The following is a 25,582-nucleotide window of genomic DNA, read 5'->3' on the forward strand; positions in this document are numbered from 1 at the left end:
CTCTGTTGTGCTGTCTTTCTCCTAGTCCTTCTGAGAGGTTTGGGTGATGGGAAGTATAAACTCCTTCAATGCAAACTTACTTGGTTCCCACCATTCCTGTGCTCATCAAACATTTAGTGGCTATATTTTTGAGGAATTTTTATTGTGAATTCACTTGTTTTGCCCAGGTTCAGAACTGGAATAGTGACATTCTAGTGAAACAGAAACCTGCACTTTGGAAGCCATCAGCCAAGTTGCTGTTTGTAAATCGATTCAGGAGCAAAAAGCACAAAAGTAACAATTCATCTGCAAAAGTTCTTAAGGATACCAGTAATTCTGTGGTGTTTAATGATGCGAGAGTCCACATTCCACAAAAGGTAAAGCTATGTTACAATACTTTGTTTTCATTGTTTACATTTTGTAGTTTGAGAAATGATACATAACACACCAAACTCTTTAAGGCAATTGTTACTTACAAAAAAGCTCTGACGAAGAGTCATCCAGACCTGAAACGTTAGCTCTGTTCTCTCTCTATAGATGCTGTCAGACCTGCTGAAAATTTTCAGCATATTCTTTTTTTTTTTTGTTTCAGATTCCAACATCCGCAGCAATTTGCTTTTACAAAATAGAATAAATTGTCCAATTCATGTTGGAGTGGGGCAGTGCTTAGCACTGCGGCCTCACAACACCAGGGACCCAGGTTCGATTCCAACCTCTGGTTACGGTCTGTGTGGAGTTTGTACATTCTCCCTGTGTTTGTGGGGTTTCTCCGGATGCTCCGTTCTTCCCACAGTCCAAAGATGTGCAGGTTGGGCGAATTGGCCATGCTCAATTGCCCCCCAAATGTCCAAAGTTTGGGTGGGATTACAAGGTGGGGGATTGGGTCTGCGCAGCACGGTAGCACAGTGGCTAGCGCTGTTACTTCACAGCTCCAGGGTCCCAAGATCGATTCCTGGCTTGGGTCACTATCTGTGTGGAGTCTGCATGTTCTCCCTGTGTCTGCGTGGGTTTCCTCCGGGTGCTCCGGTTTCCTCCCACATGTCCCGAAAGACGTACTGTTAGGTAATTTGGAAATTCTTAATTCTCCCTCTGTATACCCGAACAGGTGCCGGAATGTGGCGACTAAGGGCTTTTCATAGTAACATCAGTGCAGTGTTAATGTAAGCCTACTAGTGACAATAAAGATTATTATTATAAAGTTAGGATGGTCTTTTGAAGGGTTGGCGCAGACTCGATGGGCCAAATGGTCTCCTTCTGCACTGTAAGGATCCTATGATTTTGAGTTCCATCTTTCTGCCTAATTTCCTAATCTTGGCTACATGCCTTTCTTTAGGGTGGGAAAAGTCAATTGGGGCGTCATTCATGAGGAAAAGAAAACAAAATGTACCTCAATGGAACATATTGAAGTGCCTTTGCTGTAATAAATGCAGAACTAAATGGTGTGTTCTCCTTGGGGCCATTCATGTAATAAGTGGATGTACCTGGAAGCTAATGAGCTTTAAGTGGATACTGATAAATCGGTAACTGAAGGTTCTGGAAATACTCTGCAAGTCCATCAGTGTCTGTGAAAAGAGAAACCGAGTTATGTTTCGAGTCAAATGTGACTCTCCAGAACTGAAGAAGGTAGGTAGAAATATGATGGGTTTTATGCCATTGAAAGAGGCGAAAGAGCATTGGGGTAGTGGGAAGGAGAGAGATTAAATTACATTTATCTCATGGAGCAAGAGTGGTACGGTTGTAGTAAAGAAACAAAGCATTTGTTCAGAGTGGGTGTGAATGGTAGAATAATGAACAGCTGTGTCAATGTTTGAAAGTAGAAACTTGGAAATGCAAGATAATCTTTATTAGTATCACAAGTAGGTTTACATTAACACCAATGAAGTTACTATGAAAAGCCCCTAGTGCCACATTCCGGTGTCTGTTCAGGTACACAGAGAGAATTCAGAATGTCCAATTCACCTAACAAGCACGTCTCTCAGGAGCACCCGGAGGAAACCCACACAGACACGAGGAGAATGTGCAGACTCCGCACAGACAGTTACCCAAGCTGGGTCATACCCGGGTCCCTGGCTTAAGACCAGTATGTTGCAAAAAAATCAGAAACAACATGGGAATAGTATTCATGGTCTGAAATAATTGAACTCCATGCTGAGTCCAGAAGGCTGTAAAGTGCATAATTAGACGGAAGACGAGGTGATGTTCCATGAGCTTGCGTTGAGCAACACTAGAACATTGCAACAGGTCGAGGAAATGTGGAAGTGAGAGCAAGATGATGAATTAAAATGGCAACCAGAAGCTCGGTGTTACGCTTGCCGAGTAGTGGAACTGAGCGGAGGTGTTTAGCAAACCGGCCTCCCCAGTGGAGAGGAGACTGTATTGTGAGCAGCAAATACAGTATTTTTAAATTTCAAAGAAGTACAAGTAAATCACTGCATCACCTTGAACAAGTATTTGGGGTGTTGAACGAGGAGGTAAAAGGGAAAGTGTTACAACTCCTGCAATTGCAGGGATGTGGACGAGGTGTTCGGGGTGATTGCAGAATGGATCAGGTGTCGTGGAGGGAATAGTATCTTTGGACTGCTGATAGGGGAGGGGAGGGATTTGCAGATGTCATGTCCACGGTGCTAAAAATGAGGGTGGCACGGAGTCCAGAGGTGGTGATTTTTGGAGTGTCCGAACACCCGGAGCCAGGGGACGAGAGAGGCCGATGTTTTGGCCTTTGCTGGATGACATCATGATGGATGTGGTGGAAATGATGGAGGATGATCCATTGAATGTGGAGGCTGGTGCTGGTGCCCTCCATCTCTACTCATTGTTCCTGCCTAAATTAAACAAAACTAACCTAACTCCCCCTGCCCCCCTTAAACCCTACCCCCCCCCCCCCACCTTATTGAATCTGCGAACAGTTTAATTTTCCTCGAAGTTGATAAACGGCTGCCACCTCCGGATGAACCCTAACATTGATCCTCGTAGGGCGAACTTAATTTTCTCAAGCCTGAGAAACCCAGCCATGTCGCTAACCTATACCCTTGATTTTGGGGGCTCCGTGTCCCTCCATGCTAATAAGATCCATCCTCCGGGCTACCAAGGACGCAAAGGCCAAACCATCGGCCTCTCTCGGCCCCTGGTCTTCCAACACTCCAAAAATCGCCACCTCTGGACTTGGCGCCACCCTCATTTTTAGCACCGTGGACATGACATCCGCAAATCCCTGCCAGAATCCCCTAAACTTCGGACATGCCCAAAACATGTGGACATGATTTGCGGGCCCTCCTGCGCACCTCATACTCCTTTCCACCCCAAAAAACCTGCTCATCCGGGCCACCATCATGTGTTCTAGAAACTACCCTGTCCTGTATCCCCTGTGGCGGTAGAAGTGGAAAGGTCGAAACCTGCCTTCGCACAAAATCTCTCGCCTGCAGATAACAAAACCCCTTCCCTCCTGGCAATTTAAACTCCTCTTCCAGAACCTCCAAACAGGAAAAGCTCCCATCAATAAACAGATCCCCCATCCTCTCAATACCTGTTCTCTGCCACCTCCGATATCCCCCATCTAGCATCCCCAGCACAAACCGGTGATTACCACAAATTGGAGCCCACACCGACGCTCCCTCCACTCCCATATGCTTCCTCCACTGCCCCCTCCACTCCCATATGCTTCCGCCACTGCCCCCAATTCTCAGGGCCGCCACTACCACCGGGCTTGTGGAGTACCGGGCTGGCGTGAACGGCAGAGGAGCCGTTATCAATGCCCCCAAACTTGTGTCCTTACATGAGGCCGCCTCTATCCGCTCCCACACCAACCTCTTCCCCCACTACCCACTTCCTAATCATGGCTATATTTGTCGCCCAGTGGTAGCTCCTAAAGTTCGACAGTGACCCCCCCCCCCCCCCCCCCCCCCCCCCCCGACTAGCCCCTTCCAGTTCTGTGATGCTCTCAGCGCCATCACCAATGGCTCTATAGCCAAGGCAAACAACAGTGGGGAGAGGAGACATCCCTGCCTTCTCCCATGATGCAGTCTAAAGTAGTCCGAACTCGCCTGGTTCGTCCGCACACTCTCTTCCGGTGCCTGGTACAGCAACTGGACCCAATCAACAAAGCCCTGCCCAAACCCAAACCGTCCCAGGACCTCTCTCAGATAGTTCCACTCAACCCGGTTAAAGGCCTTCTCCGTGTCCATTGCGACCGCTACCTCCACCTCCCTCCCCTCAGAGGGCATCATGATTACATTCAAGAGCCTCCTAACGTTGGCCGTTAACTGCCTATCTTTGACAAATACCACCTGATCCTCCCCTATCACCCCGGAACACAATCCTCTGTTCTCTAGGCCAAAATCTTGGCCAGCAATTTGGCGTCAACATTTAGTAGGGAGATTGGTCTGTATGACCTGCATTGCACCGGGCCCTTCTCCCGCTCCAGGATCACTGAGATCGAAGCCTGTGACATTGTTGGAGGAATAAAACCCTGCTCCCTCGCCTCATTGAATGCCCTCACCAACGGCGGACCCAGCACCCCAGAAAACGTCTTGTAAAATTCCACTGGATATCCGTCCGGTCCTGGGACCTTGCCCGACTGCATGGCCTCCAATCCCTCTACTACTTCAACAATCCCGATCGGGACTCCCAGCCCCTCCACCAACCCTTCTTCCACCTTCGGAAACTCCAAACCCTCCAAGAATTGCCTCGTCCCCTCCACTCCGGCCGGGGGCTCAGACTCATCCAGCCGACTGTAAGATTCCTTGAACACCCCATTCATCCCCGCTGGGTCCAAAATAATATTCCCCCCTCTATCCTTCACTCGTCCTATCTCCAAGGTTGCCTCCCGTTTCTTCAGATGGTGTGCTAACATCCTACTGGCTTTCTCACTGTAACTCAATTTCCAGCTTCTGCTGCTCCTTCAACAGCCACGCCTCCGGGGCTTCAGAGTACCTTCTGTCCACCTGGAGTATCTCCCTAACCAGCATATCCATCTCTGCCTGCTCCACCTTCTCCCTATGAGCCCGTATCAAAATCAGCCCCCCCCCCCCCACTAACTACTGCCTTCAGTGCCTCCCACACCGTTGCTGCCGAAACCGCCCGTGTCATTTATCTCCAAATAATTCTGGGTGGCCTCCCTCACCCGCCCGCACACCTCATCCGCTAACAGTCCCACATCCAATATCCATTGCGGATGCTGACCCCCTTACTCACCCGTAAATCCACCCAGTGTGGGGCATGGTCCGACACAATAATTGCCGAATACTCGACATCTACCAGTCCCCGCCAGCAAAGTCTTGTTCAAACCTAAAAAATCAATCCGGGAGTACACTTGGTGCACGTGGGGGAAAAAAAGAAAACCCCTTCGCTCTTGGCCGTCCGAACCTCCACGGATCTACCCCACCCATCTGTTCCATAAACCGCTTTAGTTCCTTCGCTGCGGCTGGCACCCTCCCTGTCCTTGAACTCGACCGATCCGACCTCGGATCAATGACCATATTGAAGTCACCCCCCACGATCAACCTATGCGAGTCCAGGTCCGGAATCTTCCCGAACACCCGCCTCATAAACTCTGTGTCGTCCCAGTTTGGTGCGTAAATATTCAGTAATACCACCGGCATCCCCGCTGGCTTCCCACTCACCATCACGTCTCCCCCTCCCCCCCCCCCCCCGAGTCTGCCACTGTACTCCCTACCTCAAGAGACACCCGCTTAGTGATCAAGATCGCTACCCCCCCTAGTTTTAGAGTCCAGCCCCGAGTGAAATATCTGCCCAACCCACCGCTTCCTCAGCCGAGTGTGATCCGCTACACTCTGGTCTCCTGTGGCATTGCCATGTCTGCCTGCAAACTCTTCAAATGCGTGAGCATGCAAGACCTTTTGACTGGCCCATTCAGCCCTCTCTCGTTCCATGTGATCAGCCTGGGCAGGCTCCCCCCCCCCCCCGGACGATCAACCATCACCCTTCTTAGGCCAGCCCACGTCCCGCGCGCCTTCGGGTGCAACCGTCATCGACCTCCAATCTGTCTCCATGCGCCAGTCCCTCCCCTGTCAGCAGAACAATTCCCCCCACCCCTCCCTCAACAAACTTATCACTTGCTCGCCCCCACTGTGCTTTTGTGAGCTAGCTAGCCTGGTAGCTCCGACCATTGTGCCAAGCATCCTACCTCCCATTGATCTCCACCCCACACCCACGCTCGAACATACATGTGCAAAACAAAACAATCCCTACCAAAAACACAGAAGAAAATGCCACCACCAACCCCCATAATAACAAAGTTCACCTGCAAACAAAACTGAGCAATGGCCCCAAAATTAGTATAAAAACAATACACACACAACCCAAAGTGAAAAGAAATTTAGCAGCATAATTACCAAATTACTCGCCCCCCCCCCCCCCAAGTTCAATGTCCTCCATCACCTGCCAGTCCCCTGTCCTTAACAAAGTTCAACTCCTCATCCGGCGATCCAAAATAAAATTCTTGACCCTTGTAAGTGACCCACAAACGAGCCGGGTACAGCATGCTGAACTTCACCCCTTCTTTTTTAAAAAAAAACATTTTATTGAGGTATTTTTTGGTATTATAACAACAACACAATAAACAATGTTCATGAAACTATAAACATAGTGCAAAAGCCGTCTCCCTCCCTTACAGGTCCCACCTTTATTAACCCCCTACTGTAAGCTAAACCAACCTCCTCCTCCTCCTCCCCCCCGCCCCCCCCGCCTCTGCTGACGATTAATTTTCCGCAAAGAAGTCAACGAACGGTTCCCACCTCCGGGCAAACCCTAACAGTGACCCTCTCAAGGCAAACTTGATTTTCTCCAAACACACAAAGCTAGCCATGTCCGATAGCCATGTCTCCGACTTCAGGTGCTTTGAGTCCCTCCAACCTAATAGTATCCGTCTCCGGGCTACCAGGGAAACAAAGGCTAGAACGTCTGCCTCTCTCCACCTGGATTCCCGGGTCTTCCGACACCCCGAAAATCACCACCTCTGGACTCCATGCCACCCTTATTTTTAACACTGTGGACGTGACATCTGCAAAACCCTGCCAAAATCCCCTAAGCTTCGGACATGCCCAGAACATGTGGACATGGTTCGCTAGTCCTCCCACACATTTTGCACACCTGTCTTCCACCCCAAAGGATCTGCTCATCCAGGCCACTGTCACGTGAGCCCAGTGAACGACCTTAAATTGTATCAGGCTGAGCCTGGCACATGTTGCGGACGCGCTGACTCTACTGAATGCGTCCGCCCATAGACCATCCTCTATCTTTCCTCCCAGCTCCCCCTCCCACTTGAGCTTCAGCTCCTCGGTCTGCGTCTCCTCTGACCCCATAAGTTCCTTGTCCTACCCACCCTCTGGAAACTACCATGTCCTGAATCCCCCTTAGCGGTAGGAGCGGGAAGGTTGACCCCTGTTTATGTAGGAAGTCCCGCACTTGCAGATACCTGAATTTGTTTCCCCTCGCCAACCCAAACTTCTCCTTCAGTGCCCTCATACTCGGAAAGCTCCCCTCTATAAACCTATCCCCCATCCTCTCAATCCCTGCTCTCCGCCATATCCGGAACCCCCCATTCCTACTTCCCGGGGCAAACCAGTGATTATTACAGATTGGAACCAGACCGATGCTCCCACATGTCTCCTCCATTGCCCCCAGACTCTCAGGGCTGCCACCACCACAGGTCTGGTGGAGTACCGTGCCGGCGGGAATGGCAGAAGCGCAGTTACCAACGTCCCCAAACTGGTGCCCTTGCATGAAGCCGCCTCCATACGCTCCCATGCTGACCCCTCCCACCATCCACTTCCTGATCATGGCTATATTCGCCACCCAATAATAGTTACTAAAATTTGGCAGCGCCAGCCCGCCCTCTCCCCGACTCAAGCATTACCTTCCTTACCCACGGGGTCTTACCCGCCCAAACAAAGCTAGAGATCACTTTGTTGACCCGTTTAAAAAAGGACTGTGGAATAAAGAGATATTGAAACACGAACAGGAATCTCGGGAGGACCGTCATCTTCACCGTCTGCGCCCTCCCAGTTAATGACAACGGAAGCGCCTCCCATCTCTGAAAATCGTCCTTCATTTGGTCTACTAGCCGGGCCAGATTTAATTTATGCAGCAAGTCCTATTGCCGCGCCACTTGAATGCCTAGGTACCTAAAGATTCCCCCTACTAATCTAAACGGCAGCTCCCCCAATCGCCTCTCCTGTCCCTTCTGCTGGAGCGCAAACATCTCACTTTTCCCCATATTTAACTTATACCCCGAAAACCGGCCAAATTCCCCTAGAATCCTCATGATTTCTTCCATCCCCTCTAATGGGTCTGATACGTACAGAAGCAGGTCGTCTGCATCGAGCGAGACTCTGTGCTCCATCCACCCCCTGGACCAGCCTCTTGAGGCTCTCAGAGCAATTGCCAACGGCTCTATAGCTCGCACGAACAACAGTGGGGAGAGGGGGCATCCCTGTCTCGTCCCCCGGTGCTGTCTAAAATAGTCTGATGTTGTCCTATTCGTCCGTACACTTGCCACAGGAGCCTGATACAGCAACCTGACCCAGTCAATAAAGCCCCACCAAAATCTGAACCGTCCCAGTACCTCCCACAGATGATCCCATTCTATCTGATCAAAAGCCTTTTCTGCATCCATTGCGATCACTACCTCCACTTCCTACCTTCCGGGGGCATCATGATCACATTTAACAACCTTCTTACATTGGCCACCAACTGCCGACCCTTAACAAACCCCGTCTGGTCCTCCCCAATAACGTCTGGAACACAATCCTCAATCCTGGAGGACAAAATTTTGGCCAGCAGTTTGGCGTCCACATTCAACAGGGATATCGGCCTGTAGGACCTACACTGCTCCGGGTTCGTGTCCCACTTCAGAATCAGCGAAATCGTGGACTGTGACATCGTCGGAGGCACAACCCCTCTTTCCCTTGCTTCATTGAACATCATCTGCAACACCGGCCCCAATATCCCAGAAAACTTTTTATAAAACTCCACTGGGTACCCGTCAGGCCCCGGGGCTTTACCCGCCTGCATGGCCTTCAGACCCTCCACTATCTCTTCCAACCCAATCGGGGCCCCCAGCCCTTTTACCAGCTCCCCGTCCACCTTTGGGAAATTAAGCCCCCCTCCCCCAAGAAGTGCCTCATCCCCTCCGGTCCCGTAGGGGGTGCCGACCTATACAGCCTACTGTAGAAATCCCTAAACGCCTTATTCACCCCTGCTGAATCTCCAACCAGGTTCCCATCTCCGTCATTTACTTTCCCTGGCTGCCTCCCTCTTTCTAAGCTGCTGTGCAAGCATTCTGCTGGCCTTCTCTCCACCCACCTGGATCACCCCCCTCACCTTTCTCAGCTGCTCCACCACCCTTCCTGTGGTTAACAAGCCGAACTCCGCCTGTAGCCTCTGCCGTTCCCTTAAAAGCTTTGCCACATACCTCCTATCGATCTGTAGTACCTCCTTAACCAGTCGCTTCATCTCTGCCCTGTCCACCTTCTCCCTATGGGCCTGTATCGAGATCAGCTCCCCTCCTGACCACCACCTTCAGTGCTTCCCAGACTATTGCTGCTGAAATTTCCCCCGTGTTGTTGACCTGCAGGTAGCTATGAATAAATTTCCTCAGCCGCTCGCACACCCCTTCGTCAGCCAAAAGTCCCACATCTAACCTCCATTGCGGGCGCTGGTTACTGTCTTTACTAACCTGCAGGTCAACCCAGTGCGGAGGCATGGTCTGAGATTGTGATTGCCGAGTACCCCATGTCCACCACCCCTGCCAGTAAGGGCGTGCTCAAAATGAAGAAATCGATCCGGGAGTACACTTTATGCACGTGTGAGTAGCACGTGTGAGTAAAAGGAGAACTCCTTCACCCTCGGCTGCCCAAATCTCCATGGATCCCCCCCCCCCCCCCCACCCCCCATCTGCTCCATGAACCCTTTTAGTTCCTTTGCCATTGCTGGCACCCTGCCCGTTTTCGAGCTTGACCGGTCCAAGCCAGGGTAAATAACTGTGTTGAAGTCCCTTCCCATGACCAACCTGTGCGAGTCCAGGTCTGGTATCTTCCCCAGTATCCTCTTTATAAACTCCACATCATCCCAATTTGGCGCGTACACATTTACTAATACCACCTGCACCCCCTCCAGTTTCCCACTGACCATAATGTACTGACCTCCCATATTCAAAACTATTCTAACAGCTTCAAACACCACCCGCTTATTGATCAGGATCGCGACCACTCTAGTCTTTGAATCCAGTCCCGAGTGAAAGACCTGACTGACCCAGCCTTTCCTCAATCTAATCTGGCCAGTTACTCTAAGGTGCGTCTCCTGCAACATTACCACGTCCTCCTTCAGTCCCCTATGACACACAAACACACGTGCCCTTTTGACCGGCCCATTTAATCCTTGAACATTCCAGGTGATCAGCCTAGTTGGGGAGCTCATTGCCCCCCCCCCCCCCCCTCGCCGATCAGACATCCCCTTTTTTGGGCCTGTCTCCAGCCCCTGCTCCGCGCCTCCACCGGCCCGCCCCCAGGCAACCTCCGCCCCCAACCTCCTCTCTGTCCCTTAGTCCAAGTCCCTCCCTCGTCAGCAGAACATTTCCCCCCCCCCCCCCCCCTTTAGTAACAACACTCTGTAACCCAACCCCTTTGATAAACCGAACATATGCACACACCCCACTGCGTTTCCGTGAGCTAGCCCGCCCAGCTAGTTTGGTGGCCCCCATCCCTGGCGCAGGATAGTCTCCCAACTATTATTCCCTCCTCTTTCCCCCCCCCCCCCTCCCCCTCTTACAAAGATACTCTGACATCAAACAATCCCCACACAATTACCCGACAGGAAAACACCAAAATCTAAACAAGCACACCTTCATCCCCAACAATGCAAATGAAGACTTTGACTCATTCAGCTCTGCCACTGGTCCCAAATCAATACAGAAGGCATTACAAACAGCTTCCACAAAACAAAACGAGAAACTTTTTTTTAAAGAACAGAGAAACAAAAATTCACCCCCTTCTTAAAGAGGGCCGATTTAACTTTATTGAAGCTCACCCTTCTTTTGGCCAGTTCCGCACCCAAGTCCTGGTAAATACGCAGCTCATTATCTTCCCATTTGCAGCTCCTCGTCTGCCTGGCCCTCCTCAAAACCTGTTCCTTGTATTGGAGCCGGTGCATTCTTACCACCATCGCTCTCGACTTCCTCATAAGCGCTCTTTGCGCCCTGTCCACTTCCAAGGGCCGAGTAAACGCACCTTCTCCCAGGAGCTTCTCGAATATTCGTGCCACATATGCCCTCCATCTGATCCCTCGCTGCCCTCTGGGAGGCCAACCATCTTCCGGTTCTGCCTGATCCTCCACTTTCTCTTGCAGCCTTTTCTGTTGGTCCTTCATCATTCCCATCTACATCGCCATTGCGGCTAGCTGGTCATTGTGCTCAGAAACCGCCTCTTCCACCTTCTGGATCGCCTGGTCCTGGGCTTCTAATCTTTGCTCCACCTGGTCAATCCCCGTCTTAATCGGGACCAGGTACTCTTGTTTTTGCTTAGCAAAGCTCTCCTGGAGGAAGTCCACCAGCTGCTCCGTTAACCACTGGGCCGGCAGTCACAGTACCTGAGCCTCTGCTATATTTTTCTGTGCTGCAGTCTCCACTCCCTTCTTTGCCCAAAGATCTCTCCTTTTCAGACCACTTGTGGTCCACGAGTCCATACACTAGTGGGGAATCCTTCTCCTCTACCTCACCAATCTCCTATTTTGCCGATCAAATCCTCCATAAGTCATGGGAAATGGTCCCAAAGGTCCACCACGAGCGGGAGCTACCAAATAAGCGGCCACTCACTCCATGGCCGCCACCGTAAATCGGGTCAGATACGGTTGAGGGACCTGTCTACCACACCTGTGACGGGGAGGGCGAATCCTTGGTTGAGGAAAAAGATATATTTGAAGTGCTATTATGGAAGCTTGAATCGTAAAAGATGTGACATTGGCAGAGAAACTGGGAGAATGCTTCTGGATGTTTTTATTTGCTTTTATTTTAGTACCTGATATATAGGTACTTAGTTATGCAAATATATCTGGCTGTTTTCGTGTGATGAGTTAGTGTGGTTAATGTTCATTATAAATGAAATGAAAATCGCTTATTGTCACAAGTAGGCGTCAAATGAAGTTACTGTGACTTCCGGGTGCGGCTATGCAGAGCTAGGTCGCACATTCGGCAGCTCCTGCTTGGAACGGACTTTTGGGCTCTTTTACAGGGCCCCCACGGCATTTGTTTGACATTTCCCGGTGTGGGAAGAAGGCGGCAATATTCCCCCGACAGTGTCCCCCAGGAAGGGTATGTCTCTTGGTTGCCAGACACACGCAGAAACAGTGAAAGATTTGGCTGCAACTACAGGATAAACAGGGCCTCTTCCAGCATGCAGGCGGGGGAAGGGCAAGCTTAAAGCTGCAAGCTGACCTGAGGGCCTGTATCAAAGGTGAATTCTAGCAGCAGAGGGAACAACTGTGAAAAGACCTCATCAAGGCCACTGAAGGGACTTCCGGTTGCGGTGATGCCTAGCTAGCCGCACGCTTCGGCGGCTCCAGCTCCGACGGACCTTCGGGCTCTTTTAAGAGCCCCAACGGGGAATTTTTCGACGACGCAACCCGGTGTGGGGCGTGTGAGAAGGGAGTCCCCCCCAAACGAAGGAGGAAAAAACCGGCGGCGGCGGCTGCAGCGCGAGGAATCGTCGACCAAAGGGTCAGAAAGAGAGAAGTACAAGATGGCGGCGGAGAAAGCGCAGGCGACATGGGGGCCTGAGCATGAAATTGTGAGACGGTGCGTGGAGCTGCTGAAGAGGGAGGTGCTGACCCCGTTGCTACAGGCAATTGAGGGGCTCAAGGAGACATTAAAGACCCAGGAGACAGAGCTCCGTGTGGTGGAGCAGAAGGTGACAGATATTGAGGACGAGATCCTGGGCCTGGCGGTTAAGACACAGACGCACGAGGCACTTCATAAAAAGTGTACTGAAAGGATCGAAGCCCTAGAAAATGGAGCGCGAAGGAAGAACCTTCGGATACTGGGTCTCCCTGAGGGTGTGGAAGGAGTGGACTGTGGAGCGTACGCAAGTACGATGCTGAGCTCACTGATGGGTGCTGAGGCCCCTACGGGCCCCTTGGAGGTGGAGTGGGCAAATCGGATTCCGGCGAGAAGACCAAAAGCGGGGGAACCACCCAGGGCGATAATCGTGCGATTTTACCGCCTTAAGGATAGAGAAGAGGTCCTGAGATGGGCTAAAAAGGTGCGGAGTAGCAGATGGGAGAATGCAGTGGTACGGGTATACCAGGATTGGAGTGCGGAGGTGGCGAGAAGGAGGGCGAGCTTCAACCGAGCCAAAGAGGTGTTGCATAAAAGGAAGGTGAAGTTCGGGATGCTGCAGCCGGCAAGACTATGGGTCACGTATCAGGAGAGACACCATTATTTCGAGACGGCGGAGGAAGCATGGACCTTCATCAAAGAAGAGAAATTGGATCGGAACTGAGGGACTGATGCTGCAGGAAATGTTATTGTTAATGTTACGGTGGAAGTTAATTGAGAAGTAAACAGGGAAGGGGGGAGACATTGGGGAAATGTGGGCGCCGGTGAGGGGGGAAAGACGGGACATAGTTGGAGAATGGGGAAGGGGAGGGGGAGGGGAAAGGGAGCTGCGCCATAAGAGGCGGGTCAGGTAAAGGGATGTTCCCGCACCAGAAAGAATAAGGCGCGAAGACAGGCGCAAGGCGGATGGGAGTTCCCCACATGGGGGGGGTCGAGGAGTGAGCAGGAGTAGCCGGGGTCAGTTGAAGTTAGCTGACTTACGGAAGTAATATGGGGGGAGCAATCAAGCTAGAAAGAGATCTAGCGGGGAGGGGAGGAGGGAGGGAGAAGGGGGGGGGGACAACTGGGTTGCTGCTGCGGAAATCCAAAAGGAAATGGCTAAAGAGTGGGTGGGCGGGGATGGTGTGCGACGCTGGGGGAGCGAGCGGGAGCGCGGAGGCGGGATATGGGACTGGCCTAGAGAAGGTAATGGCTAGTCGACACGGGAGGGGGGCAGGTAGCCCCCTAGTGAGGCTGATCACGTGGAACGTGAGAGGCCTGAACGGACCGATAAAAAGGGCCCGAGTGCTCGCGCATTTGAAAGGACTAAGGGCAGACGTGGTTATGCTCCAAGAGACGCACCTAAAGGTGGCGGACCAAGTTAGGCTAAGGAAAGGATGGGTGGGACAGGTGTTCCACTCAGGACTGGACGCAAAGAATAGAGGGGTGGCCATTTTGGTGGGGAAACAGGTCGCATTTGAAGCAAAGAACAGCGTAGCAGATAGCGGAGGTAGATATGTAATGGTGAGTGGCAGGCTGGAGGGAATGGAGGTCGTGTTGGTTAACGTGTATGCCCCAAACTGGGACGATGCGGGATTTATGAGACGGATGCTGGGGCGTATACCGGACCTGGAGGTAGGAAACTTGATTTTAGGAGGGGACTTTAATACGGTGCTGGACCCGGGGCTAGATAGATCCAGCTCAAGGACCGGAAGAAGGCCGGCAGCGGCCAAGGTACTTAAGGGGTTTATGGACCAAATGGGGGGAGTGGATCCATGGCGATTTCTTAGACCTAGGGCTAGGGAGTATTCCTTCTTCTCCCATGTCCATAAAGTGTACTCCCGGATAGATTTTTTTGTTTTGGGAAGGTCGTTGATCTCTAGGGTGGAAGAAGCTGAGTACTCAGCCATAGCGGTTTCGGATCATGCCCCACATTGGGTGGACCTGGAATTAGGAGAGGAAAGGGAGCAGAGAACACTCTGGCGATTAGATGTGGGACTGATGGCGGATGAGGGAGTGTGTGCAAGAGTGCGGGGGTGTATTGAGAGATACCTGGAGGTCAATGACGACGGCGAGGTCCCGGTGGGAGTGGTATGGGAAGCACTAAAAGCGGTGGTCAGAGGAGAGCTGATCTCCATTGGGGCCCACAAAAGGAAAACAGAGGCCAAGGAAAGGGAAAGATTACTGGGGGAGATTTTAAGGGTGGATAGGGAATTTGCAGAGACCCCGGAGGAGGAATTGTACAGGGAGAGGAGACGACTCCAGACGGAATTTGACCTTCTGACCACCAGAAAGGCGGAGGTACTGTGGAGGAAGGCACAGGGGAGGAGGTATGAATATGGGGAAAAGGCGAGTCGCCTGTTGGCTCATCAATTGCGAAAGAGGGCAGCAGCGAGGGAAATAGGAGGAATTAGAGACGAAAGGGGAGACACGGTGCGAAGGGCAGGAAAGATAAATGAGGTGTTCAAGACCTTCTATGAGGAACTGTATAGGTCTCAACCCCCAGAGGGAGAGGAGGGGATGCGGCAGTTCCTGGACCAATTGAGGTTCCCGAAAGTGGAGGAGCGGGGGGTGGTAGGCCTGGGGGCACCGATTGGGGTGGACGAGGTTATTAAGGGACTGGGAAGCATGCAAGCAGGGAAGGCCCCAGGACCAGACGGGTTCCCGGTGGAGTATTACAGAAAATATGTGGACTTGTTGGCCCCGTTGATGGTGAGGACGTTCAATGAGGCCAGGAAAGGGGGGACTCTACCCCCGACGATGTCGGAGGCGACGATATCGTTAATTTTGAAGAGGGATAAAGATCCGTTGCAGTGCGGGTCCTATAGACCCATTTCATTGTTGAACGTGGACGCCAAATTGTTGGCAAAGGTACTGGCATCGAGGATAGAGGACTGTGTCCCGGGGGTGGTGCACGAAGACCAGACAGGGTTCGTAAAAGGGAGACAACTGAATGTTAACGTGCGACGACTATTAGGGGTGATAATGATGCCCCCAGTGGAGGGGGAGGCAGAGATAGTGGCGGCAATGGACGCAGAGAAGGCATTTGATAGGGTGGAGTGGGAGTATTTATGGGAAGTGTTAAGGAGGTTTGGGTTTGGGAACGGGTTTATTAGCTGGGTTAGACTTCTTTATGGGGCTCCAACGGCAAGCGTAGTTACAGGTCGACATAGATCGGAGTATTTCCGATTATATAGGGGAACAAGACAGGGATGCCCGCTGTCTCCATTGTTGTTCGCGTTGGCAATTGAACCTCTGGCCATGGCGTTGAGAGACTCCAGGAAATGGAGAGGGGTGATTAGAGGGGGAGAAGAACACCGAGTCTCGTTATATGCGGATGACCTATTGTTATACGTGTCGGACCCAGCGGGGGGAATGATAGAGGTTATGCGAATTTTGAGGGGGTTCGGGGATTTCTCGGGGTATAGGCTAAACATGGGGAAGAGTGAATTATTTGTGATACATCCAGGGGACCAGAGTAGAGAGATGGAAGGCTTGCCTCTAAGGAAAGTGGAAAGAAACTTCCGATACCTGGGGATTCAGATCGCTAGGAGCTGGGGAACCTTGCACAGACTTAATCTGACACGGTTGGTAGAACAAATGGAGGAGGACTTCAAGAGGTGGGACATGCAGCCTCTATCGCTGGCGGGCAGGGTGCAAGCAATTAAGATGATGGTCCTCCCGAGGTTCTTATTTGTATTTCAATGTCTCCCTATCCTAATCACTAAGACCTTTTTTAATAAAATAGACAGGAGCATTACGAGCTTCGTGTGGGCAGGGAAAGTTCCGAGAGTAAGGAGGGGGTTCCTTCAGCGTAGTAGGGACAGAGGAGGATTGGCACTACCGAACTTGGGCGATTACTATTGGGCCGCCAATGTGGCAATGATACGTAAATGGATGATGGAGGGTGAGGGAGCGGCGTGGGAAAGACTGGAGAGAAAGTCCTGTAAAGGGACGAGTTTAGAGGCGCTGGTGACGGCGCCGCTACCGATCTCACCTAAAAAGTTTACCACGAACCCGGTGGTGGCGGCAACATTAAATATCTGGGGACAGTGGAGGCGACAGAGAGGGGTGCGGGGAGCCCTGGTGGGCTCCCCAATCAGGAACAACCATAGGTTCGCCCCAGGAAGAATGGATGGAGGATTTCAGAGCTGGTTCCAGTTGGGAATTAGGAGGGTGGGAGATTTATTTATAGATGGGACTTTTGCGAGCTTGGGAGCATTGGAGGAAAAGTATAAGTTGCCCCGGGGAAATTTCTTGAGATATATGCAGGTGAGGGCATTTACTAGACAACAGGTGAGGGAATTTCCATTGCTCCCGACACAGGGGATACAGGACAGGGTGCTCTCAGGGGTGTGGGTCGGAGAGGGCAAGGTGTCAGAGATTTACCGAGAGATGAGGGAAGAGGGGGAGGAGTCGGTGGGCGAACTAAAAGGAAAGTGGGAAGAAGAACTAGGGGAGGAGATAGAGGAGGGTATGTGGGCTGATGCCCTAAGCAGGGTAAATTCCTCTTCCTCATGCGCCAGGCTTAGCCTGATTCAATTTAAGGTGCTACATAGAGCACACATAACGGGAGCAAGATTGAGCAGGTTCTTTGGAGTGGAGGACAAATGTGGGAGGTGTGGCGGGAGCCCGGCAAACCACGCACATATGTTTTGGGCATGCCCGGCACTGGAAGGGTATTGGAAGGGAGTGACGGGAGTGATTTCGCGGGTGGTGAAGGCCCGGGTCAAACCAGGCTGGGGGTTAGCTCTATTTGGAGTTGCGGAAGAGCCGGGAGTGCAGGAGGCGAAAGAGGCCGACGTTGTGGCCTTTGCGTCCCTAGTAGCCCGGCGCAGGATCCTACTCATGTGGAAGGAGGCGAAACCCCCCGGACTGGAGGCCTGGGTAAATGATATGGCGGGGTTCATTAAACTGGAGCAGATAAAGTTTGCCCTGAGAGGATCGGCTCAAGGGTTCACCAGGCGGTGGCAGCCATTTCTCGACTACCTAGGGGAACGTTAGAGGGAAGACAGATGACCAGCAGCAGCAACCCAGGGGGAGGGGGGGGGGGGGGGAGGGGGGGTTTAGTTTAGGTCAAAGATAAAGGGGTTTTGTTACTTGTGTATTGTTTAAAATTTCTGTATTGTTATTGTTGCGTTTGCTTTGTAAGAGGGGAAAAATTGTTGTTTGGGGAAAAATTTTCAATAAAACATTTATAAAAAAAAAATGAAGTTACTGTGAAAAGCCCCTAGTCGCCACATTCCGCCGCCTGTTCAGGGAGGCTGTTACGGGAATTGAATCCGTGCTGCTGACCTGCCTTGGTCTGCTTTAAAAGCCAGCTATTTAGCCCTGTGCTAAACCACAGGGAAGATTGTGGTGCAGTGATAATGTCACTGGATTAGTAATCACAGAATCCCTACAGTGCAGAAGGAAGCCATTTTGCCCATTTGAATCTGCACTGACTCTCTGTAAGAACACCCTCCATAGGTCCATGCCCCCACCCTATCCCTGTAACCCCATCTAACCTTTTGGACACTCGGGGGGGGGGGGGGGGGGGGCAATTTATCATGGCCAATCCACCTAACCTGCACATCTGTGGACTGGGGGAAGAAACCGGAGCACCCGGAAGGAACCCATGCAGATACAGTTGTATATGCAAACTCTACAGTTACCCAAGGCTGGAATTGAACCCGGGTCCCTGGTGCCGTAAGGCAGCAGTGCTAACCGCAGTGCCACCCCAATCCTGAGGCCCAGGCTCATGCTCGGGCAATATGGGGCTGGATTCTCCGCAGCTCTGCGCCGAAATCGCGTTTGGCGCGGGGGCAGAGAATCAAAATTTATGACTGAATCGGGACTGGCGCCGCTCCGGCGATCCTCCGGACCCCGAATATCTGCGCATCCGTGAATTAAGTTGCACGACTGGGGGGCCATTGCCAGAGGCCCGTCCAGTGGTACTCTGCTCCCAGCAGGCCGCGTTCCCGACGGCGTGGTTCTGACCACATATGGCTGGTCGGGAACCTCGCTTGTCCGCGGCTGCCCTGGTGGGAGCAGCCACGGCCGGTGGGGGGGGGGGGGGGGGGGGGGGGGCAGATGGGGCAGCGACCGGGCCGGAAGGATCCTTGGGCGTGCAGCTGATCAGGGGGGCAGCGTGTGTTAGTCCGAGTCCGCCATGGCGCTCAGTGAGGCCGCCGGCGTGCGCATGCACTGACTCTGAACCGGAAGTGTAGGGGCCCGTATCCGCAGCCAAAGCTGCGTTAAGCACTCCAGGTCCCTACTAGCCCCCTGAAGGTAAGTGAATTTTGTTGTTTGTTTTATAGGAAACTCAGGAATGCAACACCTGCATTTGTACGCTGGCGTGGGGACATAGCCCCATTTTTGGAGAATCCAGCCCAAGGTCTCAAATCACACCAAAGCAGCTGGTGGAATGTAAATTCAAATAATAACTGGACTTAAAAGCTGGTCTTGGTAATGGTGACCATGAAACCATTGTTGTGAAACTCATCTAGTTCGCTAATGCCCTTTTGTCATTACCTGGTCTGTGACTCCAGATCCTTAGCAATGTGGGTGACTCTTAAATGCCATCTGAAATGGCCTTGCAAGCTACTCAGTTGTATCAAAACTGCTACAATGTCTTTTAAAAAAAAAAAAAAGAAATGAAACGAGACAGACCACTTGGAATCAATCTAGGCACCAGAGACAACATCAGCAAACCTAGCCCTGTTGATCCTGCAAGGTCCTCCTTACAAATGAACATCTGGGGGCCTGTGCGAAAATTGAGAGCGCTGTCTCACAAGCCCACCCCTGAAACAGCCTGACATGGTCATACTCTTGGAATCATACTACACAATGTCCCAGACAAAACCATCAACATTCCTCGGTATGTCCTGACCCAGTAGAGGTGGCTGCAGAATGGTATACAGTCGGGAGGAAGTTATCCTCAACATTGACTCTGAAACCCATAAAGTCTTATGACATCAGGTAAAACATGGGCAAGAAAACCTGTTAATTAACCCCCCCAACTCAGATGATGAATCAGTACTCCTTCACCTGCAAAAAGCACCCACGATGGCAAGGGCACAGAATGTACTCTGGGTGGGGGACTTCAATGTCCATCACCAAGAGTGGTTTAGTAGCACCATTATGGACCAAGCTGACTGATTCCTATAGGACATAGCTGCTAGATTCGGACTGCAGGTGGTGAGGGAATCAACAAGAGAGAAAACCCAACTTGGCCTCACTCTCTCCAACTGCCTGCCACAGCGGCATCTGTCCATAATCAACAAGTGAAAAACTGACTTGACCTCATCCTCACCAGCCTGCCTCCTGCAGAGGCATCTGTCCATGACAGTATTGGTAGTAGTATCCACCACAGCCTCCAAAGTGTTGTTTGGCACTAAATAAAATAGATGTCGAACAGATGTAGCAACTCCAATCTGGGCATCCATGAGGCGCTGTGGGCCATCAACGGCAGCAGAATTGTACTCGATCACAATCTGTAAGCTCATAGTCTGACATATCCCCCCCCACTCTACTATTACCATCAAGCCAAGTGATCAACCCTGGTTCTATGAAGTGCAGGAAGGCATGCCAAGAGTAACACCGGGCACATTTAGCAATCTGGTGAAGCTACAACATAGGACTATCTGTATGCCAAACAGCAGAAGCAGCACGTGATAGACAGTAATCCCAAAACCAAAGGATCCGATCTAAGCTCTGCAGTCCTGCCAAACCCAACCATAAATGATAGTGGACAAATTAAACAACTAACTGGAGGAGGGAGCTCCACAAATATTCCCACTCTCATGGGAGAGCTCAGCCCATCAGTACAAAGGTCAAGGCTGAAACATTTGCAACAATCTTCAGCCAGACGTGCCATGTGGATAATCCATCTTGATATCCTCCTGAGGTTGCTGGTTTGGCGATGTATTGTTGCTGTTGCCCTTGATTGTTTCTTGTGGAATGGATGAAAATGGTACTCATCTGCTTGTCGGTTTATTTTCTTCTTCTGTTTTGGGGCTTTTGGAAAGCTCTCGAGGTTGAGGAAGGGCATTCCTGGAGCAAGATTATTATTGAGTAGCATGCTCATCTGTTCTTTTGTTGATAATGCAAGACTACTACATGGTTCCAGTGTCCCTTGTGGTTCTGGCACGCTGGCTGGAAGTTGCCGTGTGTGCACAGGTGTGTCTACCAACTGTACCATCATCGTAATTGTAAGTAGAGGCTCCTCAGACTGTTAATCCTTTTCTGGTACCACTTCTATCAAAGCTGCCATGGCAATCTTGTGTGTGGTAAATTGATCTGAACATTGGAGACTTTCCAGAACCTGGAATAATGATCGCCAAACCTACTATGTAAAAAGAGATGAGGTCGCCGACCAAAGCAGAGTCTGAATACTCTTTAGTGTTTGAGGACTCTAGATCGTGCTGTTCTTGCTGGATAACGATGGTGGCAATTTTGATTTCTGCCATCTGGAGGCAATTTAGGGCCACACAAGCATCCCCGGTTCAGGCGAAAGATTGGTAATTCTGGACAACGTGCATCAGCTCGAGGATTGTTTGTTGCCATACCTCAGTGCTTCAACGATCCTGCCACTGACTGGGAGTCAGACTTCCCCCTTGGAGCCATGGTTCCTCGTCTGACAGTAGTGTTGCGCTGGCACCTGAAGCTAATTTAAAATGACAATTTACCAGGATGTCAGAATTCGAAAATGAAGACTGCATTCTTTGATCTCACCCAAGAAATAGAGCTGTGTGTCTGATGGGTTTCCCATCTCGACCTTGTGGTTTACCTATGGGATTTGACTTGAACAGTTTACCAAGAGTGCTGTCGGGTGCAGTGGAAGTACTGGGCAGTGTTTGCTGGCCATTGATCTTTGCTGAGTGGGTGCTTTGCACCCAAGGCTGGCACGGTCACTCCTGTGCATTTCAGGAATTGCTTTCCCTGACTTGGATTGTTCCTGAATCTTTGTGACCTGATAAACTGGACTGAGGATTGGTTTCTGCTCCAAGTATTGTTCTCTTTCCTTATGATGGGCCTGTGTTGTTCCTGTAGAGTAAACTACTACGTAACTGGATTGCCTTGTCTAGGACAAGATACTCTTCAGTTTGTAAGAAGTCAGTGAGTCAATTCTCTGAAACGTCCACCATAATTGTCTTTGATGAGCTGAGACTTTAATTGCAATATTCATGTCCTTCTGCCAATGTGTGGAGATTGAATATGAAGGAATCAACAGGTTACCTTGCTAGATTGACATTTGCTTATTAAATTTAGCTCTCCAATATTTTACTGGATTGCAGGTTGAAATAAACATCAAAAGAATTTTAAAACATTCTTAAATTTGATGATTCATTGATAGCTTGTCATCCAATGGTGATATCTGCAAATGGCCCAATCAAATAAAGAAGTGTATTAATTTATTTTGCTTTTGATTTTTTTATTTAGACCTATAGCAATGCTGTATTTTTTAAAATCTTGTCATCCAAAGACACCAATTCAATGACTGGTTTGGGTTGCTGTTCCGGACATCATTGAAAGTCCTAATTTGCAACTCAGAATTCTGTACATATATAGAGGGTACAACTCGGATAAAGGTATGGAGTTAACGCCATCCTTGGTCTTTACCCATCTCTAGACTGACTCTGGGTCAAGTGCCTTTTTACATCATTGTGTGTGTGGTACTGTACTCAGCACCATATTAACCCTCTATGTACCAGACCATTATACTAGACATGATTACTGATCAGATGGTTGCTAAGTGCAAATTTAAAGTACTATCAGCTGTTAGCAGTTGTGTGCAGATGTAAGTGTATTTTGAGCTATTGAAATTGATAATTAATGTATTTACAGTTGGCATTTTAAATGTTAGTGTTTTTTCTTCCCTTTTTTTTAGAATATAGTTTAAAACATTTGACACGTTAAGGTACTTTGTGTCCGTTAGACTAACAGAGTTTTCTTTAGCTCCTATGACTAATCTTAATTACTCTGATGTTTGCATATAGCTTTTACCTTATACATGTTAGTATATCATCTAAATGCATCTTTTTGGAAGCTGTTATTTTCTCAATTTCTGCTTCACCAGGTTAATCATCCCACTCTTGGCTTGCCCCAAGCAAAGGAATATATTTTCCCTGAAGTGTAGCTGGTACAGATTGTGGATAACTGTCATGTAGAACTTCCTAAATGCAGTACTTTAAGTACAATTTACATAACTTGTTTTCAGAGAATCAATTCTAGTGTGCTGGGAGATGAAGGGTTTTTTGACTTGCTGAGTCGTTTTCAGAGCAATCGGATGGATGATCAACGGTGCTCATTCACAAAGAGTAAGAATGTGCTGACAAGGGCTGCACCAGCCTCATCAACCCGGCCAAAAACATCAGGTGAGTGTTCTTTGAATTTTCCTGACTTTGTGTGGGAAATGCATTCCCTAGTTGCACCCACACATCATTGTCCCCTTTAGTTCACATTTATTTTGTCCATTTTTAACTTTTATTGTGCTCCTATTTTTGGCCAGTTCTTTAGCTAAAAAGATTGTTTAGCACTTTAATTTTGCTGGAACCAGTTTTGCTAACAAGCTATTCCTTAGCAGAATGTATGTCACTGTAGGAATTCTTCTATTATACCGCTTGAAGGAAAAAGAAGCAAAGAATAGAAGGATAGCGGACAAGTTAGAAAGCTGGAGTCCAGCAGCCTTTGTTCTCCCGGTTATAATAGGTCATGCCAGACATGACTAATAATGTATGTGGATGCACTGATGCCCTATGGTGTCATGCTGCAAACTGATCTTCAGTCAAGCGCCAGGGTAGGAATTGCATCACCAGTAGTTGATGTGACTTTGGCCGAAGAATGCTATACTTTTTTCGATTTGTTGAGATTTCGCAATGTCCAAAGCTTTAGTGCTGCATAGGTATAAGCTGCTGCATAAAGTTGCGCTGCATCTCTTTAACCTTGACCTTTGACTACCATCATTGTGCAACTTGCCTGTTGCTGTTAGTGCAAGCAGGAAAACACTCACTCACCAGTGCTCTATGCAAGTAAAGTAACCTGTGTGGCTTTGGAGGTCAACCTCCAGTACTCCTATGCTCACTTTAGTCCTAGGCCTTTCTGTTGCCAACATGTACCAAAGTTCTTTGGATTTCACAGGATGTAGTCGTCTTATAAAGGGAAGGAACATGCTAACTCAACCATGTGAACAAATTTGTCTGTGTTTATCGTGACTTGGTTGAGATCTTTTAATGTCCACTGGTAGATTTTCACCAATCTTAATAAGTGATATTCTTCTTAAACCGTGTTTGACGCAAAATAAGTCATGTCATACAAAGATGATGGAAGAAATTGCAGAAACTACGGAGGCATTGTACGGGGAAAGCCTTTGTTCTTCTGGACCCATTACATCCCCAACCGTGCGGCAGCCCCTTTGGCAGCGTGGAACCCCCCCGCGATCGACTCCGATGCATCCCCCATCCCCCGACAAGCTTGTGCTGCGAGACTGCCAGGCAACTCCGGGGGGCCCCGCTGCTATTTTTGTGGACAAGCCAAGCACCCCCGACAGTGCTGTCCGGCCCGCTCATCCCTCTGCAAAGGATGCAGCAAAAAGGGCCACTTTTTGTGGCGGTATGCCAGGCCCGGGCGGTCGCTGCGGTCTCCGGAGGCGAATCTGGACCGCCACCACAACCCTCCACGGGCCACGTGCAGCCAGCGGGCACCGCCATCTTCCTCCTTCAGGGCCATGTGTGGCCTCTGGGCGCTGCCATCTTGTCTCTCGGACACCACGTGTGATGGATGGGCGCCGCCATCTTGTGCACCCCCAGCCATGTGCGACCAGTGGGCGCCGCCATCTTGGCTGGACTCTCAGGACCCCGACTCGGATGACCACACACCGCCCGAGGAGAACATCCAACTTCTACCACGACTAGCCTCTGTGACCCTGGACCAGTCTCGGTCCCGAACACTCTCGACTGCAACGACGACCGTGCTCATCAATGGGCATGAAACATCCTGTCTGTTCGACTCTGGGAGCACGGAGGGCTTCATACACCCCCAACACAGTAAGGCGCTGTTCCCTCCCTGTTCAACCAGTTAACCAAAAAATCTCCCTGGCCTCCGGGTCTCATTCAGTGGAGATCAAGGGGTTCTGCATAGCGAACCTCACGGTCCAGGGAAGGGAGTTTAAAAATTACAGGCTCTACGTCCTTCCCCACCTCTGCGCTGCCACACTCCTTGGGTTAGATTTTCAATGCAACCTCCAAAGCTTAACCTTTAAATTCGGCGGCCCCATGCCCCCCCCTCACTGTCTGCAACCTCGCGACCCTCAAGGTCGATCCGCCTTCCCTGTTTGCGAACCTCACCCCGGATTGCAAACCCGTCGCCACCAGGAGCAGACGGTACGGTGCCCAGGACCGGACCTTTAAGTCGAAGGTCCAGCGATTACTGAGGGAAGCCCCTAGTCGCCACATTCCAGCACCTGTTCGGGGAGACTGATACAGGAATTGAACCATGCTGCTGGCCTGTCTTGGTCTGCTTTAAAAGCCAGCTATTTAGCCCAGTGTGCTAAACCAGCCCCGATCTGGTCAACAGGATCGCACAATACAAGGTCTTTTCCACGGTGGATCTAAAGTCCACCTACCACCAGCTCCCCATCCGCCCTGGCGACCGCAAATACACTGCTTTCGAAGCAGATGGGCGGCTCTACCACTTCCTAAGGGTTCCCTTCGGTGTCACTAATGGAGTCTCGGTCTTCCAACGAGAGATGGACCGAATGGTTGACCGGTACGGTTTGCGGGCCACGTTTCCGTACCTCGA

The 25,582-nt window shown here is 50.5% G+C and overlaps 1 protein-coding gene across 4 annotated transcripts in view; it reads left to right on the plus strand.

Moving 5' to 3' along the window:
- gpsm2 (G protein signaling modulator 2) overlaps positions 1–25,582 on the plus strand; it is a 118,595-nt gene that overhangs the window by 81,987 nt on the left and 11,026 nt on the right. For 2 of the 4 annotated variants that reach the window (XM_072511410.1, XM_072511411.1), the window contains exons 12-13: positions 168–356; positions 23,064–23,160. In XM_072511410.1, the coding sequence (XP_072367511.1) occupies positions 168–356; positions 23,064–23,160 (286 nt within the window). Of the gene's footprint in view, positions 1–167; positions 357–23,003; positions 23,161–25,582 lie in introns of all 4 variants that reach the window. The other 2 variants (XM_072511408.1, XM_072511409.1) reach the window with 1 other exon arrangement.

This window comes from Scyliorhinus torazame, chromosome 7, assembly GCF_047496885.1.
Source record: "Scyliorhinus torazame isolate Kashiwa2021f chromosome 7, sScyTor2.1, whole genome shotgun sequence".
Lineage (NCBI taxonomy): Eukaryota > Metazoa > Chordata > Chondrichthyes > Carcharhiniformes > Scyliorhinidae > Scyliorhinus > Scyliorhinus torazame.